Here is an 18,722-nt window from a genome sequence, read left to right as displayed (position 1 = left end):
TATGTTCCCGTTTTGATTCACATAAGCTTGTATACCATTTTTTAAATAAATTTATTTATTTTATTTATTTATTTTTGGCTGCGTTGGGTCTTCGTTGCTGCGGGCTTTCTCTAGTTGTAGTGAGCGGGGGCGACTCTTCATTGCAGTGCGCAGGCTTCTCATTGCGGTGGCTTCTCTTGTTGTGGAGCACGGGCTCTAGGCGCACGGGCTTCAGTAATTGTGGCTTGCGGGCTCTAGAGTACAGGCTCAGTAGCTGTGGCGCACAGGTTTAGTTGCTCCACAGCATGTGGGATCTTCCCGGACCAGGGCTCGAACCTGTGTCCCCTGCATTGGCAGGAGTATTCTTAACCACTGTACCACCAGGGAAGCCCTCGTATACCATTTTTTAGCTGGGTAATTTTCCATTTTTTGTATGTACTATAATTTATCTTATCAGTTCATCCCTTGATTCATCAGTCAAATAGGTACTGAGCACCAGCCATATTCCAGGTTCTGATCTAGATGCTGGAGATTCAACAGTGAACAAGAAGAGTCTTTGCACTTACAGAGCCGATGTTCTAGTTCAAGACAGAAAATAAACAATTAAAGAGTTGCAGGATAAGGTGTCAGAGAGTGATGTCTTACACCGGATGGGGAACCGGTGGGACTTGTATTGCGGTGTGGCCAACCATCCTGGTTTGCCCAGGACTGTACTGGTTTAAGCACTGAAAGTCTCACATCCCAGGAAACCCCTAGGTCTAAGACAAACTGGGACAATCAGTTATGCACAATCAGAAAAGTCCTCTCTGAGAGGTGACATTTGAGCAGAGACTTCTGTGATGTTAGTGGAAGCCAGCCATGCAGACATCTGGGGGAAGAATTCTAAGCAGAGGGAAACGTAAGTGCAAGGGACAGGAGGCTAGAGGGAGCTCTGTGTGTTTGAGGAACAGCAAAAAGGCCAGACAGGTCCTAGCGTAGTGAGAGGGAGGGCCTGGAGACCCAGGTGGAGACGGAGATGGGAGCCGGTTCACATGGAATCTTGTTGACTGTGGTAAAGACTTTGGATCTGAATCCTAAGTGTGGTGGGAAGAACAATGGAGTTTTTGAGCAACAAAGTCACGTGATCTGATTTCCAGTTTTAAAGAGTCACTCTGGCTTTGGTGAAGAAAGATTCTAGAGGCTCAAGATAGAAATAGGGACACAGGCATATATACAATGGAATATTACTCAGCCATAAAAAGGAATGATATAGTGTCATTTGCAGAGACGTGGATGGACCTAGAGAGTGTCACACAGAGTGAAGTAAGTCAGAAAGAGAAAAACAAACATTGTGTAATATCGCTTATATGCTGAATCTAGAAAAATAGTACAGATTAACTTATTGGCAAAGTAGAAATAGAATTACAGATGTAGAGAACAAACTTATGGATACCAAGGAGGGAAGAGAGGGGTGGGACGAATTGGGAGATTGGGATTGACATATATATACTACTATGTATAAAATAAATAAGTAATGAGAACCTACTGTTTACTCAATGATCTGTGCTGACCTAAATGGGAAGGAAATCCAAAAAGGAGGGGATATATGTATACATATGACTGATTCACTTTGCTGTAGAGCGGAAACTAACCCAACATTGTAAAGCAACTCTACTCCAATAAAAATAATTAATTTAAAAAAAAAGAAATAGGGACACAGTAGGGATGCTAGGGCAATAATCCATGCAAGTGATGATGGTGGCTCAGGACAGGGTGGTTGCAGTAGTTTCTGGATATATTTTGAAGGTGGAGTCTAATGGGATTTCATGGAATGGAGGAGGGAGGAGGGTGCAGAGTTTCTAGAATGAATTCTGAGTTGGTGGCTTGAACTTTTGAGTAAGTGGTAGTATCATTACTGAGATGGATGTCAGAGGGAGGAGTAGTCTGGGGCAGAGTGGAAGGAATAGACTTTCCTTTTGGACATGTTAAGAGTGAAGCACCTCTAGGCATCTAACTAGTGAAGTGTCGGAGAAGCCAGAGTCAGGAGAGAAGCAGAACTAGAGAGATGAGTTTGGAAATCGTGGCGTTTAGTCGACACTTAAAACCATGAAACTGGTTGTGGTCAACTGGGGAACAAGTATAGATAGAGGCCGGGCCAGTGTTTCAGGGTAAAAAAGAGGGGAATCCAGTGGAAGATCTGAAGAAAGAGCAATCCACGAGGCAGGAGGGAAACCGGGAGATCCTAAAGCCAGCTGCGAAAAACAGGTTATGTCCTCAGAGACACTGACTTAGATGAGGACAAAGAATCCATCGCTGGCTCTGCCACAGGAGGTCATTGGTCCACTCTTCTGGAGGCATGATGGGATGACAGCCTCTTTGGAATGGGTTCAAGAGAGAAAAGGAGGGGGAGTGGGGACCAAGTCCAGACAACTCTCAAGGACTTTAACTGAGAAGCGAACATAGATAGCAGTGGGACAGTCTCTCAAGAGGGATGTAAGTTCCAAAGAGGGCGCTATTCCAGCCGGCGGGTATTCTGAAGTGCCCTACTGTGGGACACTGAGGTTATTATTATTTTTATTATTGTTTTCCTGTTCTAAGCAGTGCTCCTAAATGAAGCCTGCATCAGTGTCTCGTCATTGAAAAGAAATGTCCTTGTTCTAGGCATTTGTTTTGCCAACATGATATCCTGTCCATCTGTGTATTGGTTCAACATTTCTGTTCTTAAAAAATGGAGAGCTCTGATACTGTTCTTGGGTTTTCCTCGTATGACACCCCCGCTTCAGAGCCCACAGAGAACCCCCAAGGCCACTGGGCTTAGGTCCCTCCCTGACCAGCCGCCTCGGCCCCAGCTGCACAGATACCCATGCTGTGGTGAACTACAGAGGTCTGGGTGTGGCATGTGGTAACCACATAGAAAGTTCCAGAAGGGCAGGAGCTTAGTCAGGCCCTGTCAACTCCTTCATTCCCCAGAACGCCCCATGTAACCTCCGCGAGAGAGAGGAAGGGACCCTGTGAGTACCTGATTATCGCACCAGGCAGCAAGGCCTTCATGCACCAGGGTGCCACCGGGACCCTGCTTCCTGGCTCTTACACAGCCAACCAGCCCTGCCCTGGAGACAGCGGCCAGAGCCCCGGAGGGCCGGCAGGGAAAGGCCCAGAGGGCCAGGTGTTCAGCAAAGACCAAGGCCACGCTGACTGAGCCAGACACCCGGGCTCTGAAACACCTGCAGGTTCTTGGGAGGCAAAGGGCTCTCGGCTGCCACGGTGAGGTCTCTGGAACCTCATCTTCAGCCCTAGATGGTCTGTACCAGGCCTTGGTAGGCCCTGGGGAACATGTCTCCTCATAGACAGGCCCCCTACACACCCACACACACACACATATACAGCACACACACACAATTTACTGATATACACCAATATGAACACAGACACACAATGACGACTGTCACACACAGGTATCACACAGACTCACACTTATACACATACAGCACGTTAACATATATAGAGGTACACACTGCCATGTCCACACACTACACTACACAGAGACTCATTGAAGCACATCTCCACACAGTGAGAACAGAGAGTCACAGATGTACGGACACACCGACAAAATTATACAAACGTGGTCACATGGATGCACAAATACCCTGACATACAGGGACACACTGATACACCAGACAGACAGACACACTGACACACATTTCTGCACGAAACACCTGCACACACACTCCTTGCCCCACACTCTCACACGCATTCTAACAAGCCCCAGCATCGCCCGGGCTCTCTGGCAGCTGTCACTCACCGCCTTCCACCCACACCCCCCAGGGGGAGGCGATGTCCCCGAGGGAACAGAGGTCTTCGGTCCCTTCTTAAGCGCCGCTGGCTCCCGCGTGACATCAACAGCCCCCTTGCTGCAGCCGGGAGTTCCGAGCTGGGTGCCGGGGCCGGGCCGGCGCCAGGCACAGACACTTCGGCCCTTGTTGGGAGAACAGAGAGAGGCTCTCTTGTCCACTGACCATCCTCCGGCTCCAACCACTGGTTCTCCCCGCGGCCTCTCCTCAGGCTGTGCAGGTACGTGGGGCTGGGGAGGCCGGGGCCTGGCAGAGGGGCTGTCAGGGCCAGGCCAGGGGGGCGTGTGGGCTGTCTGCGGGAGCACAGACACGGGGCACTGGCTGAAGCCAGGCCGCACTCCCTATCTGGGCAGCTCTGTGGCTCAGGGCTCCACAGGGCTGGGCCATTCCCTCGCTTCCCCTGTGGTCCCTTTCTCAGCTCCCAAGAAGGCCAGGGGGTGATTGCTCCAGGGACCTCCTTATAAAGGCGGCTGGTCTCTACTGCAGCCCAGGTCCCACAGTAGGCCAAAGCTGTGGTCCTGGCATGCACAGTGCCCAGCAGCCTGCACGAGCAACTGGGTTCTCAGGTGAGATCTCGGTTCTTGGCCTTGACCTTCCAAGCAGGGATAGGGCTCTGGGGTCCTGGGCACGCTGAGCCAGGGCCTGGACATACCGGCCTCCCCCACCTTGCAGGCTGGGGGCAGGGAAGACATATGCTCCTGGCCACATAGACCATTGGTCACACTCTCCACTGTTTCATCTCAAATAGACATAGGTCAGTGGGTCTGTCCATGGCTCTGGCCCAAGGTCCCCAGGGCAGCTGCCCTTCCAGGGACATTAGGCAGAAGTCTCTGTGGCAGAGAGATAATAGTCAGCACAGAGCCCAGCCCGGGGCTGTCCACAGGGATCCAGGGGAGCCCAGCCTGCCCCTCACAAGATGTGGGAACCTAGGCAAGTCCCTTTCTGGGCCTCAGACTTCCCACCAGTGAAATGGGGGGAAGGGTTCAGACTTCATGCTCTGCAAGTCTCCTTCCAGCCTTGGCCACCCCAGATATCCAGAGTTGCCCTGGCTCACAGGGATCTTGCTGCCCTGGCCGTCCTCAACCCTTGAAAGGACTCAGCCTAGGAGGGGCCACCGCTGACCATCCTCCCTCTCCCTCCTGAGATGTTTGATGGGAGAGGCTGGGTCCAGGGGATATCATTTCTTGTCCCACGAAGGGGTTGCTGACCTCGGGCAGGTGTCTGGGTTGGGGAAGGGTGGAGAGGGCAGCGGTGCCTAAGGCCCCAGACAGGTGACACTAATTCCCCAACATCAGCTCTCTCATCCTGTTTCTCCTTGTGTCCCCAGAGCCCACCTGATCACTGTTACAAGATGGACTCTAGCCCGGCTGGGACCCCCAGTCTGCAGGTGAGTGGGTCTTGGTTCCCCCACCCACCACCAGGGGGCTCACTTCCTCCCAAGGCTGAGGAAAGCCCTGGAAGTCCCAGTCAGCCGCGTGGGCGGTCCCAGGACTGGGGGTGCCCGCAGGGGTCACTCTGAGCCCACAGAACTGGGACGTTTACAGGGTAAAGAGAGAAGAGACTTGGGCAAGGGCTTCAAGAAGTAAATGGGGTGGGAAATCATGGGATTGGCCCTGAGGACACCTGCGTTCTCATGCCAGTGGGGCATCCTGGAAGTCCTCGGATGGCTCTTCTCTGGGCTTCAGTTTCCTCACGCTCACATTTGGTACAACGGCCAGCAGCCTCCCAAGGCTGTTGTGTGAAGCAGGTGAGATGGTGGGTGGGTTGGCAGGTGGAGGGAAAGAAGGAAGGAAGGGAAGGAGGGAGGGAGGAGGGAGGGGGAGGGAGGGGAAGGGAGGGGGAGGGAGGGGAAGGGAGGGGGAGGGAGGGAGGCAGGGAAGGAGGGAGGAGGGAGGGAGGGAGGGACGAGGGAGGGAGGGAGGGAAGAAGCCTAATAGAGATACTGGAAAAGGAGCAGGACTTGGACCAGGGGAAAGAGAGGGAGCCAAGGACTAGGAACCCTCTGATTTTAATCACTTCTTTCTTTAAATGTCTCTAGCCCTCAAGGGCCAATGGGAATATCAACCTGGGGCCTTCGGCCAACCCAAAGTGAGTTCTCATCTCTCATATAACTTTCCTCCCTGGCTCCCCTCATACCTGGCTCCCCCCTCACCTTGGGAATATAATCCAATTCTCTGGCCCAGCGTCAAGATCCTCTGCCATCTGGGCCTAGGACCGGCGCCTAGCTTCATCTCCCACTAATTCCCCAGCCTCTGCCCATGCTGAGCTCTGTGGCTGAAGTATCCCCCAAAGTCTGCATTACTAGCAGCTCCCCACCCTCAAGGCCCTTCTCAGTCTTCGGAGGTCAGATTCCTTTGCCTTCTATGCTGTTGTGTCTGGTTTTCTCCCGGCCTTGTCTGTTCTTACACGATTGTGAGATCCCCAGGGGCAGGGGCCAGCCTTATAAGACCCTCCCGGCTGGGAGAACGTGGCGTTCTTAGAAAGCTCCCTGCCTTCTCCAGCTTCAAAGTTAAAAAGAAGCTCTGATTTGAACTAAAGCATCAAGTTTCCCAAGCTTGCAAATGCTGACCCGTGTTCCTCCCTCGTCCCCCAGTGCCCGGCCCACCGACTTCGACTTCCTCAAGGTCATTGGCAAAGGAAACTACGGGAAGGTGAGTGACCCGTGAGCATGGAAGGCCTGCGTCTCCCCTTCTCTGGCCTCTTCTGCCCCCTGCTGTTACCTGCACATGCAGAGAGGGAGCTTACAACCTGCAGAATCATGGGCGCAGGGCAGGGGCTGGAGGCCTGCACTGCCATCGAGAAATACAAAGCCTGGAGGCGTAGTCACCACGGGTTCTGCATTTGTCTTTCTGCTCAGGTCCTACTGGCCAAGCACAAGTCCGACGGGATGTTCTACGCAGTGAAGGTGCTACAGAAAAAGTCCATCTTAAAGAAGAAAGAGGTACCAGGGCTTGGGCCCAGGCATCTCCTCTCCTGCTTCTTGACGGCCCCCCGCCCCCAGCCTCAGGTGGCTTCCAAAGATGCGTCGCAACTCTGGGCGCAGAGGTGGCCCAGCAGGGGGGCCAGGTGGTGCCTGGGATGCTGACCCTTCTCCAGGAAGGCAGGCTAACCGCCTTACCCCAAGGGCCTGCAGGTGACCCGGCCCGGCTCTCTGCTTTCCCCTAAAGATTCAGGGCTCCGTGGTGGACCAGTCCTCTGCTCTGTCAGGTGCTGGCCTCCCCATCTGTGCAACGTGGGGATCACACTTCCGGCTCTCCAAAGGCGCTTCAAGCTACAGCCAACGGGGAGTTCTAGATACTTTGGCTGACTTGAGTCTCTTAACACCAGCTCCATGAGAAGGACAGAGCGGGCCCTGAGAGAGAACTGGATGTCAAGTTGGAGGACTCAGGAGAGGGAATTAATGTTAACAAGGACATCGAAGGGAAGGTGTCCTTCAGAAAGCTGAAGGAGGTGGCCTTGCAGCTGGCCTTGAAGCTAGGATTTTGATGGTCTGCAAACGGCATCCAGGCAGGGGGACAGCAACCAAGGCTGAATGTGGATAACGCTCAGCTTCTCCCTCTGCAGGATTGTCCTTGGGACTCATTTATGCGGTATTAACATAGCTTTGCTTACTGTCCCGGGGAGGGGGCGGGGCATTTGGATCCAGGGCTGGAGGTGCACCCACGTGGACTGGTCAGGGATGAGGTAGACCGCAGAGTCCTGGATACTAAGCGAGGAGCCTGGGCTTGGCTCCGAGGGCAGTGAGGAGTCACGGTGGGTGTTTGAGCAGGGGCACGAGAAGGTCCTGGGTGAGGTGGCCGTGTAGGCGGTGACGCGGCCCGTCTGTGTGACTCTGCAGCAGAGCCACATCATGGCGGAGCGCAGCGTGCTCCTGAAGAACGTGTGCCACCCCTTCCTCGTGGGCCTGCGCTACTCCTTCCAGACGCCGGAGAAGCTCTACTTTGTGCTGGACTATGTCAACGGGGGAGAGGTGGGTATAGGTCCACCTGGCGCCTTCCCTGCCCGGCCCTCAGCAGGAGTTTTCCATCCCACATGCTCATGGTGCCCCAGGTTCTGGAACAATCTCCCCTCATCCTTACAACAGACCCATTCTGCAGCTGAAAAAAACCGAGGCTCGGGCAGGTAACTCACTTGCTCAAGGCCACTCAGCCTGTACCCGGCAGAGCCAGGATTTGAAGGCAGGTCCATCGAACTCCCAGCCATCATCATGACTTGACTTCCAAGCGGACCTGCCCAGAATCCCTTCAGTGGACCTGGGAAAAGTCAATGTTAGAGGAGCTCTGTGGTCAGTATTTCTAATGCCCCCATCTTACACCAAAGACCACTGCATGGGAGTGACCAGTCCCTGTGGGAATGATCTGAGGCCACCTGGTGCCCCAGAAGCACAGCTGGGATAAGCTGGGCTCCCTCTTCTGCCTCTCTGATCAAGATGACAAGATGGCCCTTCTCAGTGACCCCAGATTTAACCTGTGTGACCTCGTGCTCCTTAGCCTGATGCCAAGAGGGAAGTTTTTGTCCTGCATCCCTAAATTCCCCGGTGGAGGTAAAGGGCTTTCTTTGCCAGCCAAATAGACCAAAGCAACTGGCCCGGGAGCAGATCTAACCTAGGCTCAGTCTGACCATCATAATCATTTTATCACCTGGGTTGGAGGAAAAGCACATCTTTGGCGCACCCGGGTTCACATCACAGCTCTGCCAATTACAGTACGTGACCTTGGGCAAGCCACCTGACTGCTCTGACTCTTCCAGTTTCCTTTTCTGTGAAACTGGCCTCCTACTTGATACCTGGAAGGTAGTCAGGAAGATTAAAGGAGATTAGAGATGTGAGAGGGTCTGGTTGGAGCCTGAAACTCAGTAGGTGGTCCACCCCTGCTAATTCATCTTTCCTGCTGACACTTTGCCCGCTCTGTGGGGCAGGGACCGGCATGCCCTTCCTTGTATGAGGACATTGCAGCTTAGAGAGTGGGTCACTTGGCCAGCTGCCCCCCACCCCACTCTCGAGGAGCTGGAGCCCCCCAGGAACCCGCTCACCTGTCTCCTCCCCCTCCAGCTCTTCTTCCACCTGCAGCGGGAGCGCCGGTTCCTGGAGCCCCGGGCCCGGTTTTACGCCGCCGAGGTGGCCAGCGCCATTGGCTACCTGCACTCTCTCAACATCATTTACAGGTGAGGCCTGCCTGTGGCTCAGAGCTAGGCCTGGCCCTTCTGCCCCAACAGCCAGGCGTCGTACGAACCCCCAGACCCTGCTGAAATCCTGGCGAACCTGGTCCTCTGTCTGAGGAGGAGGGCCCGCCAGCGAGTGGGGGCCCCCTCCTTCCTGAGATTGAGTGCCCATCCTCCTCGGGCTCTCCCTGTGCATCTCGGCATCTCCATGAAGATTCCTCTTGCAGGACCCCGGTCCCCAGCTCATGTCACTAAGCAGCTGTGACATCACAGTGCCCTTTTCTCTCGTTTTCTGCAGGGACCTGAAACCAGAGAACATTCTTTTGGACGGCCAGGTTGGTGGGTATGTGTGTGCGCGTGTGTGCTGTGTGCCCATGAGTGTGTGTGCACGCATTGTGCATGCGTGCATGTGGCTAGGGACGCATTCAAGTATGTGTGTGCATGTGTGCCTATGCCTGTATACACACATATATGTACACGCATATGCGTTATGTGTACACGTGGCTACGTATCCATGTGCGTGTACGTGTATACGGGGTGGGGGGCAGGGGTGGAGTCATGTGGAGGCTCGAGGATTTTGTAGTCCTTCCGTGGCATAGACTGTGTTCCCTGGAAATAGACTCTGAGATGGGCTACTGGGTGCAGAAGCTTCCTGGGGGACACTCTCAAGAGATCCACGTTTAAGGGGCTGAGGAGGCAGGACTGGGCAGAGGAAGCAGCTCGCCTGCCTTGTGGTTGCAAGTGAGGCGTCCTCAGCTGATCGTACAGGGGTGGGTGGGCCTGAGCTGGGATGACTCTTTGAACTGTTCCAAACTGAGGCAAGGAGGCTGGGCATCTGTGCCCCTACACTGACCAGTCATTGGATGGGGATTGCCCCTTGAGTGGGGGCATGACTTTGGATGAGGGCAATGGCCCAGCATGGGGGGATGCGTGGGACAGCTCCTAAAGAGGGGATCTGGACAGAGCCCCGCAGCATCCACTCACTGCTCTACCAACCACCCTCTCGCTCAGCTGCCACAAGGCATGCTTTCTGGGTCCCCAGCCCTCTGTTAAGGGGGCTGCTGCCACTAGGCCCCTCCAGCGAGAACATTCTGGAACTGCTGCTGTTGTAGGTTGTCGATCTGAGTTTGTGATGAGCTGGGGGTAGACAGTGCAATGCCATCTCCCCACCTGGCCCCTGTGCTGCTCTTAGCATCCAGGTTAGAAGCACTGAGTCTCTGAGTGGAGCCGCCAGCTCGTGCCTTTGCCAGGGACATCAGACCCCACAGCCGCTGCCCCAGATGTGGCATCTGGGCTTTGGGGATAAACCTGGGTATACCTTTGGCTCAGACCACCCTCCCACCCCTGCCCTCCCTCCTCTATAGGGACACGTGGTGCTGACGGATTTTGGCCTCTGCAAGGAAGGGGTAGAGCCTGAGGAGACCACGTCCACGTTTTGTGGCACCCCAGAGGTAAGCTAAACCTCCTGGGAGGCGCAAGGCCGGGAGTGGATGAGGCCACAGCTCCTGATTAGGGCCACCAGCTTATATCAGAGGGACTCACTTCTTCCACCCAAGCACTTCCCCGAGCCGGCTGTACACTCAGCCTTGGTTCCCTCCTCCGTGTCATGGGGGCACCAGCTCTAGGGGCTGCTGGGACCCGGCTGGTGAAACCCTGCAGTAGTGCTGTCCGATAGAAATAGAAACAGAAATGCAAACCATATATGCAATTTAAAATTTTCCAGCAAGCACATTTAAAAAGAAAAAAGAAAGAGGAGAAATCAATTTTAGTAATATATTTTATTTAACCCAACACAGGCAAAGTAGTATCATGTCAACATACAATCCACATAAAATTGTTGAAATACTTTATTCTTTTTTTTCCTAACTAAGTCTTTGATCTGGTATGCCTTTTATACTTATGGTCCCTCTCAGCTCAGCTCAGCCACATTTCAAATGTTCGGCAGCCATGCGTGGCTAGTGGCTACTGTATTGGACAGCACTGCCCTACAGGGTGAAGTCCATGTGCCACAGGAGGCCCTGGCCTGACAGTTAAGATCAAGGTTTGCAAGGGTGAAGACACTGGTCTACCTCCTTCTTCCAGCCACCAAGATCCTGGAGGGTTAAAATTTGCGAGTTTCAGCAGTAATTCACATACATCTCTCTGTCCTGCCAAGGCCTCCCTGCAGCTTTGGGGTTAAAAACCTTTCCTTAAACTCCTTGGACCTTGGGTCCAAAGGGTTTCCCAGCTGCTTAGACAGATGTCTGGATTGGGGGTGGGGGACTGAGGCTGCAGGGCTGGCAAGTCCTCCCGAACTGGCATGGGACAGGAGCTTAGCTTTTGTTTTTCTCCATGTGCTTGAGAATCTGGGTCTCAGATTTCAGCTGTCTCCTCAATTTGGTTTTAGGGGAGCTGATGGACAGACGGCCTCTCTAAGCAGGAGCTATTGTCTGTGTTTGGGTATGGCAGGGTGTCCTCAGACAGAACTGGCCTCCCAAAGCCTAAAAGCCCAGCCGTCCCTTCCTTGGACACTGCTGAGGCGAGGAGGGGATACGGCACCTTGGATTGTGTCGGAGACATGTGGCCCTGACGAGTGTCTTCCATGACTCAGCCACTGCCATGGTGCTGGGAGCACAGACAGGAGTAACCACAGTTGCTCCCATTGTTCAAGGGGTAACACATATGTTAGCATGTGTCCTTAACACAGCCCCTAGAGAGGGATTCTGCAGTCCCATTATGTGGATGAGGAAACCAAGGTTCTAGGAGGTTCAATGACCTGCTTGTGACCACACACCCAGTAGGGCTCAGGTCTGCGTAATTCCCTGCCCCTCTCCGCACGCACAGTCTCTCGAAGTGGCTTTGTCTGTTGCTGAGACCCCTTTCCTCAGTGGCAGAGACACCAGGCTAAGAGGCCACTAAGCCCTCGGGTTTGGCAGGAAGCACAGCTCTGCCTCAGGTTCTCTCCTTGCGCAAGGCACGCATTCAGCTGTCAGGAGGAACACAAGTGCCACCTCCTCTTTCCTGACTCCTTTCCATTCATCTGTTACTAAGATTTCCAGAGCAAGTATGTGCCACACTGACTTACACTTTATCCGTTAGTCTTCCCACTGCCCCGGGAGTATTCCCAGGGCTTTCCTAGTCCCAAGACACTGATTGGATGCTTTTGAGCAAATTCGATAAAGGCACCCACTTTGAGCAGACTAATTAGAAAAAGTTCCCCCTTTAAATATATGTCAGTTGGGACTTCCCTGGTGGCACAGTGGTTAAGAATCCACCTGCCAATGCAGGGGACATGGATTCGAGCCCTGGTCCGGGAAGATCCCACACGCCACGTAACAACTAAGCCCACGTGCCACAACTACTGAAGCCTGCACACCTAGAGTCTGTGCTCCACAACAGGAGAAGCCACTGCAATGAGAAGCCCTGCACCACAGCAAAGAGTAGCCCCCACTTACTGCAGCTAGAGAAAGCCTGAGCAGCAACAAAGACCCAACATGGCCAAAAATAAATAAATAAAATTTAAAAATAAATATATGTCAGTTGTCAGATGCACCCCTATACTAGGGTTATGGCTTGGTAAGTTGATCATAGCCAGGCTTGCAGCCCCTTTTACCCCTTTGGTTGGTACTTTCGTGTGATGCACAACACATACAACTGTACAGGGCAGTCCTGCCTGATCTCCTCTATGTCCCTAGCACACTGGCAAAGAGCCCCACGCAAATCAGGTCTTTGACAAATGGATGCTGAATAAACATAGGCACAGACAAGTAAATATCACAGCAGGATCAACCCCTGTTGAGCTTTTCCTCCAAGTGCCTTGCTTACAAATGGGGAGACGGAGGCTGAGTGTCTTTCAGATAAATGTATTTCCCCTCAACAGTACCTGGCTCCAGAAGTGCTTCGTAAAGAGCCTTATGATCGGGCAGTGGATTGGTGGTCCTTGGGGGCCGTTCTCTACGAGATGCTGCACGGCCTGGTGAGTGGGGTATAGCGGACTCTGGAAGAGATGGGGGTGGATCTGTCCCTTGTGTGGCCTCCTCAGGCTCCTTGAGGAACTGAATGAGCCATCACTCCTGTCCAAGCTGAAAAAAGATGATGCCAAAGTGAACACAAGGATTAGATATATTTTTTCAATAAAGTCAGTTCCGCACTTTACAGTATACCGTCTCACGTTACTCCTGTGGTGCCTCATGACAAGGAAACTGAGACCCGGAAAGGTCACAGTGCTGGCAGGTTGTGGAACCAGCCCCTGGACCCAATCCTAGGCTGCCTGCTCTTCTCATCTGAAAAATTACAACCTGTCTCAAAGGATGGTTGTGAGGCTGGGATGAAATGATGACAGGAAACTGTTAACTTTGCAAAGTGCAAAGTCGTTGCACAAGCTGGATTAAGAGACATGGGATAGAGGAGGCACCTGGGGGGTCCACAAGCCTCACACTGGTGGGGAGAGACTTCTCGGCCTTCCCAACAGCCTGTGCACTGTGCTGGATGCCCTTAGGTCTCTGTCTCTCTCCAATCTGCCATGTGAGCCATCGCAGAGACACAGGTCTGGCTGAATCCTTCCAGCTGCCCACTTTGCTCCAAGTGTCCCTGAGAACTGTGCCCACTTTAGCATGGATGGTCCTCCCGTCTCTCTCTCTCTCTCTCTCTCTCTCTCTCTCTCACCAGCCGCCCTTCTACAGCCAAGATTTGTCCCAGATGTATGAGAACATTCTGAACCAGCCGCTACGGATCCCTGGGGGCCGGACAGTGGCCGCCTGCGACCTCCTGCAAGCCTTGCTTCACAAGGACCAGAGGCAGCGGCTGGGCTCCCAAACAGACTTTGTAAGTGACCTGCTAGCGGAGCACTGGCCCCTCGTGGGGCTCTCAGCTTCCTGCAGAGGCAACCCAGAAGCAGTGACATGCATCCAGCTATTTTCTAAACCCAGGCACTGCTAATTCACGCATTTGGAGATGCACAGCTGCCTACTTATTTCCTTCATTCTAACGCTTTTATTCAACCAGTATTTATGGAGCACCTCGTATGTGCCAGGCATTGAGCTAAATGCTAGGGATTCATTAGACTGGGTCTCTGCCCTTATTAAGTTTATGAGGGGAAGGCAGGCAGACGAACACAAATTATTACAGAGTGTGACAGTACGATGAGAGGCCAGACAGGAATTCAGGCAGGGCTTTACTGGGACTTGTGCTATACAGCACGAGGGGGCAAAAGAAAAGTAACAGGTGCCCTTGCTTGCTCTCTGAGGGGGGTGGACTCATTCCTTAAATGGGGTGAGAGTAGGGGCAGATCTCTGGGTCGGGCAGGATGGGTGGCTTAGGTTGTCTGCCCACCCCCTTGGTGGTGGTGTGTGCAGGGCTCATGCCCGGTGTCCTGCTTTTGCTCCCAGCACCTCAGAAGTGGCAGTTGGTTTTTGGCCTTTTTGTATCTTATGGTTCATAATTTGTCCCAACTGTGCATGCTCCCTAGAAATTTGCTCTTCTAGCGTAGAAGTTGAGATGCATGGATTGTGAGACAGACTACATGGGTTCCTATCCCTCCTCTACCAATTACTAGGTGCAGGACCCTGGGCACATGGCTAACCTCTCTCTGTGCGCCTGTTTCCCCATCTGTAATAACAGCACCCAGCTCATAGCTCTTATGAAGATTAAATAATATATACAAACACCTAGGCCAGTGTCTAGCACGTAGTGCTTTTACAAACTGCCCTATATGCCAGATACTGTGAAGTGTAACAACATTTAGGGCATTTGCCTACCCATCCCTGGACAGCTTAAACAACAGGGCTTTCATGAAGACAGGTCCCCTCCTTCCCAGAGGAAATTTGCATCTTAAAAAATATGTATGATTTTTAAAATAAGGTATACATTTCCATAGATCAAAACCCAAAGGATATTCAGAAAAAGTCCCTCCAGCCACTGAGTTTTTTAAATTTGGGGGCAATGAGTGTTACCAGTTTCTTGGGTGTTCGTCTGGAAATAGTTTGGATCTGGCTTTGTAGCAACCCCCCGGGGGGTTTGATATGGAGCCAGAGAATCATTCTTTGAGAAACACAGGTAGAGAGAGGGTCCTGCTGGAACAGGTGGAAGTTCGTGCCAGCACTGGTTTGGATTAGGAGAGAAGTGGTGAATCACGCCCAGGGCTGAATCCTAAATTCCGGATCTTTGGGAAACTGCAGCTTGTCTTGGGGCTTTATTTCCCAAATCTTCCATAGTGAGTCGATTTGCTCTATTTCTCTGGTTAGAATTCTGGAAGAGTCAGGATGCACTGAAGCAGAATGGGGGACAGGGGGTCCCCAAGATCCCCTGGGGCCCCCAAGAGCAGGTCCTGCTGTCTTGTTCACTGACATACCTCTACAGCCTAGTATGGTACAGAGTAGGTGCTCACTAAATAGCTGTGGAATAAACAACTGCTACGAGGAGAAGGCTGGAGTTCGAGATAATGGCGAAGGGGAGAAGTCTAACTGCAGACACTCCTTTGTCCCAGGAAACCAGCCAGAACGGCAAGTTACCTTCCTGGTAAAGAGTTTAGGGCTTGACAACCAGTTGCCAATAGAGTTGGAGCTCCGAGGCATGTGAGGTGGGGTGGGAACGCCAATGGAAAGGGCTACTTCCGATCAGCACCTTCTTCCTGCAGCTTGAGATAAAGAACCATGTATTCTTCAGCCCCATAAACTGGGACGACTTGTACCACAAGAGGCTGACTCCACCCTTCAACCCTAATGTGGTAAGAGGTCTTCACATTCTAGATTCTGGAATCCCAGGGCTGATGGAAGCTTGGAGGGTATCTGGGGAGGGTATCTGAGCCCGCTGTCTTTCTACAGATGGGAGAACCAAGGGTCCAAGAGGCTCAGTGATTTGTCCAAGGCCACCCCATAAGTTAGAGGCAGAATTGGGTCTAGAGCCCAGAAGTCCTGGCCGCCAGTTCAGCTCTGTGTGAGGAGCCAGGCTGCACTTCTTTACTTTTAGCACCAATAACCCTCATCGCAGAGCTCTTTACAGTTTTTAAACCGCTGTGTCACGGAGCACCCCCAGACAGAGCCAAGCCCTGTAAAGATTTTCTCTCTCTGTTTAGCTTTTTTCCTTATAATAACAATGGCATGTATTCTTTCTAGAAAGTGTGTAAAACAGACGTTTAAAGCATCAAGGAGAAAAAGCTTATTATCTCACTACCCAAGAGAAAGCACCACTGGCATGTTTCCTTCAAGTCTTTTCTATGTTTTTTACATAGGTCACACTTCATATATATAAATATCATCTCTCCCCTCTTTCTTTTTGCTAAAAACTAAGTCATTATTTCCCTAAGTCATATAAGACATTATAAGTATGATTTTAAGTGGCTGTATAATATTTCAGCCCTATGTTGACAACATAACTTATTCTACCACATTCCTAATGGTGAACTTTAGGTTATTACCATTTTTTCTTTATCATAACGGACTGATGAATAGCTTTAAGTGCATATCTATGCCCAAGTTGTGATTATTTCCTTAAGATGGATTCCAATTGGGGAATTACCAAGTCAAAGAATGTGAATGTATTTTTACTTATTTATTTATTATTGAGATATAGTTGACTTACAGTATTACATTAGTTTCAGGTGTACAACATAGTAATTTGATATTTTTATACATTATACTCCATACGAAGTTATTATAAAGTATCACTATATTCCCTGTTCTGTCCATTATATCCTTGTAACTTATTTTATACCTAGTAGTTTGTACCTCTTAATCCCCTTCACCTATTTTGCCCTTCCTCCCACCCCTCTCCCCTCTGGGAACCACTAGTTTGTTCTCTGTACTGTATCTGTTGTGAACTTTTTTTTTTTTTTTTTGCGCGGTACGCGGGCCACTCTCACTGTTGTGAGAGGCTCCGGACACGCAGGCTCAGCCGCCATGGCTCACGGGCCCAGCCGCTCCGCGGCATGTGGGATCTTCCCGGACCGGGGCACGAACCCGTGTCCCCTGCATCGGCAGGCGGACTCTCAACCACTGCACCACCAGGGAAGCCCTGTTGTGCACAGTTTTTATGTCCTTGATTCATACTGCATTTATGTCACAATCTACTTCCTACCAGCAGCGTCTGGAGGGTTGGTGTGGAGCAGGTAGGGTGCTGGGGTGGGGGATGGAGGAATTGATAGATTGTTATTGGACCTCATGGAGTACAATGACCAATGTAAATGCATAAATAAGTGACAATTAAGTAAGGATGCCCGTGGGGCACTCAGAGGGGAGCATTAACATCTCTCTCATGGCTGTGGGCTCCTTTGACAGCTCTGACCCCAGTGTTCCCTTCTTATCATTGGCTTATATTCACAGGCAGGACCTGCTGACTTGAAACACTTTGACCCAGAGTTCACCCAAGAAGCTGTGTCAAAGTCCATTGGCTGCACTCCCGACACTATGGCCAGCAGTTCTGGGGCCTCAAGTGCCTTCCTGGGATTTTCCTATGCACCAGAGGATGATGCCGTCTTAGATTGCTAGAAGAGAAGCACCTGTGAAACCACTGAAGCCAGCTTGTATCTGTAAGAATTACATTCAGCTGCTAGTCACAGTGACCCAGAGTAACGATGGCTTAAATAAGACTTTTTTTCCCAGCCAATAAAAGAAGGGTGATGTTAGGTGGTCCAGGGCTGGTATGACAGGTTATCAGAGGCTTTCTGTATTTCTGCTCTGCCGTCCTTGGCAAGTGGCTTCTACTATTAGGATTATTATATTATCATAAGGTGGTGCTGGAGCTCTAACCACTGCTTCTGTGTCCTGGGCAGGGAAAAAGGAGGAAATGGCAAAAGGGCACCTTTATAGAGCTTCCCCAGAAGCCCCACCCAATGACTTCTGCTTGCATCTCAGTAGCTGTCCACCCTACCTGTAATGGAGGTTGGGATATATGTCTGATTAACTGGGCACATTACTCCCCACAATAACACAGGGGTCCAACACTAAGAGAGAAGGGGGAAATGTTGGGTAGGCAACCAGCACCTCTTTACCAGAGGGTCTCTTGGTGTTTGGAGTTTGATCTCAATGTGTAAAATGACGGAGATGTAACAAGCCTATAGGGTATCACCCAACACCCTCTTATTTTTCTATGTCGATGATGTCTTTCTTTGGGTGGGTGGATTGCACATTTGTTAGGTTTGTCTGCCTGGCATCTGAACCTCTTGCTATATTCAGGGAATCTCCTGTTTTATGAGCCATAATGAGAGGCAATAACTACCTCCACTTACAGTAGCTGAAAATACTAGATACTAACTTTCCCAGCCCACCCTGCGGCTCGGGCCAGGCATGTGGCCTCAGGATGCACCTGTGCCAGATTTTTGACTCAAGGAAGGAACTGGGAGCTCTCTTTCATGTGGTAGCTGCGGTAACAACACCCACAAAACGGAGCTCCTGGTGTAGAAGTGGCAACGATATAGCAATTGGTACTTATTGGCAGCATCAGTTTCCTCATCAGATCAGCGCTGCAGCATCATTCCTGTCATTCCTGGGAATCCTCGAGTCTTATTCTCTAGTTTTCCCAATGATTTTGAGAGATTCTGATCCTGTTAACCACTCCTTCTTTGCTTAACTGGTCAAAGTCAGCTTGAGAACATTTGCCTATGCTGAACCAGTTTCTGTGCTAGACTTTTTCAAGTCTCAGTTTTCATCAAAACAACCCCAAGGGAGCAACTATCCCCTTTTTACCAATGAAGAAACAGAAGTTGTACCTTGCCTGGAGGTCACATAGCTAACAAGGGCCAGAGCTGGGACTTGGAGCCATATAAGCTGACTCTGGGGC

General features: G+C 51.5%; 1 protein-coding gene across 3 annotated transcripts; it reads left to right on the top strand.

The window, feature by feature from the left end:
- Nucleotides 1–5,160: 5,160 nt before the first annotated feature.
- On the top strand, nt 5,161–17,765 carry SGK2 (serum/glucocorticoid regulated kinase 2; the record flags this gene model as incomplete). Of its 3 annotated transcripts, none has more annotated exons than XM_079945528.1 (12): nt 5,161–5,196; nt 5,848–5,897; nt 6,403–6,460; nt 6,667–6,750; nt 7,651–7,779; nt 8,860–8,972; nt 9,268–9,304; nt 10,334–10,420; nt 12,829–12,924; nt 13,617–13,772; nt 15,583–15,672; nt 17,267–17,765. In XM_079945528.1, the coding sequence occupies 12 exons, from the start codon at nt 5,161–5,163 to the stop codon at nt 17,429–17,431; spliced, it is 1,101 nt and encodes a 366-aa protein (XP_079801654.1). In that variant the 3' UTR covers nt 17,432–17,765. The 3 variants fall into 3 exon arrangements, with proteins under 3 accessions (XP_079801654.1, XP_079801653.1, XP_079801655.1); XM_079945527.1 differs by having other exon boundaries at nt 7,648–7,779; XM_079945529.1 differs by lacking the exon at nt 10,334–10,420 and having other exon boundaries at nt 7,648–7,779.
- Between the last annotated feature and the right edge of the window lie 957 nt (nt 17,766–18,722).

This window comes from Stenella coeruleoalba (assembly GCF_951394435.1).
Source record: "Stenella coeruleoalba genome assembly, chromosome: 15".
NCBI classification, from domain to species: domain Eukaryota; kingdom Metazoa; phylum Chordata; class Mammalia; order Artiodactyla; family Delphinidae; genus Stenella; species Stenella coeruleoalba.
Note: the sequence above shows the minus strand (reverse complement) of the source record. Positions and strands in the feature narration are given on the sequence as shown.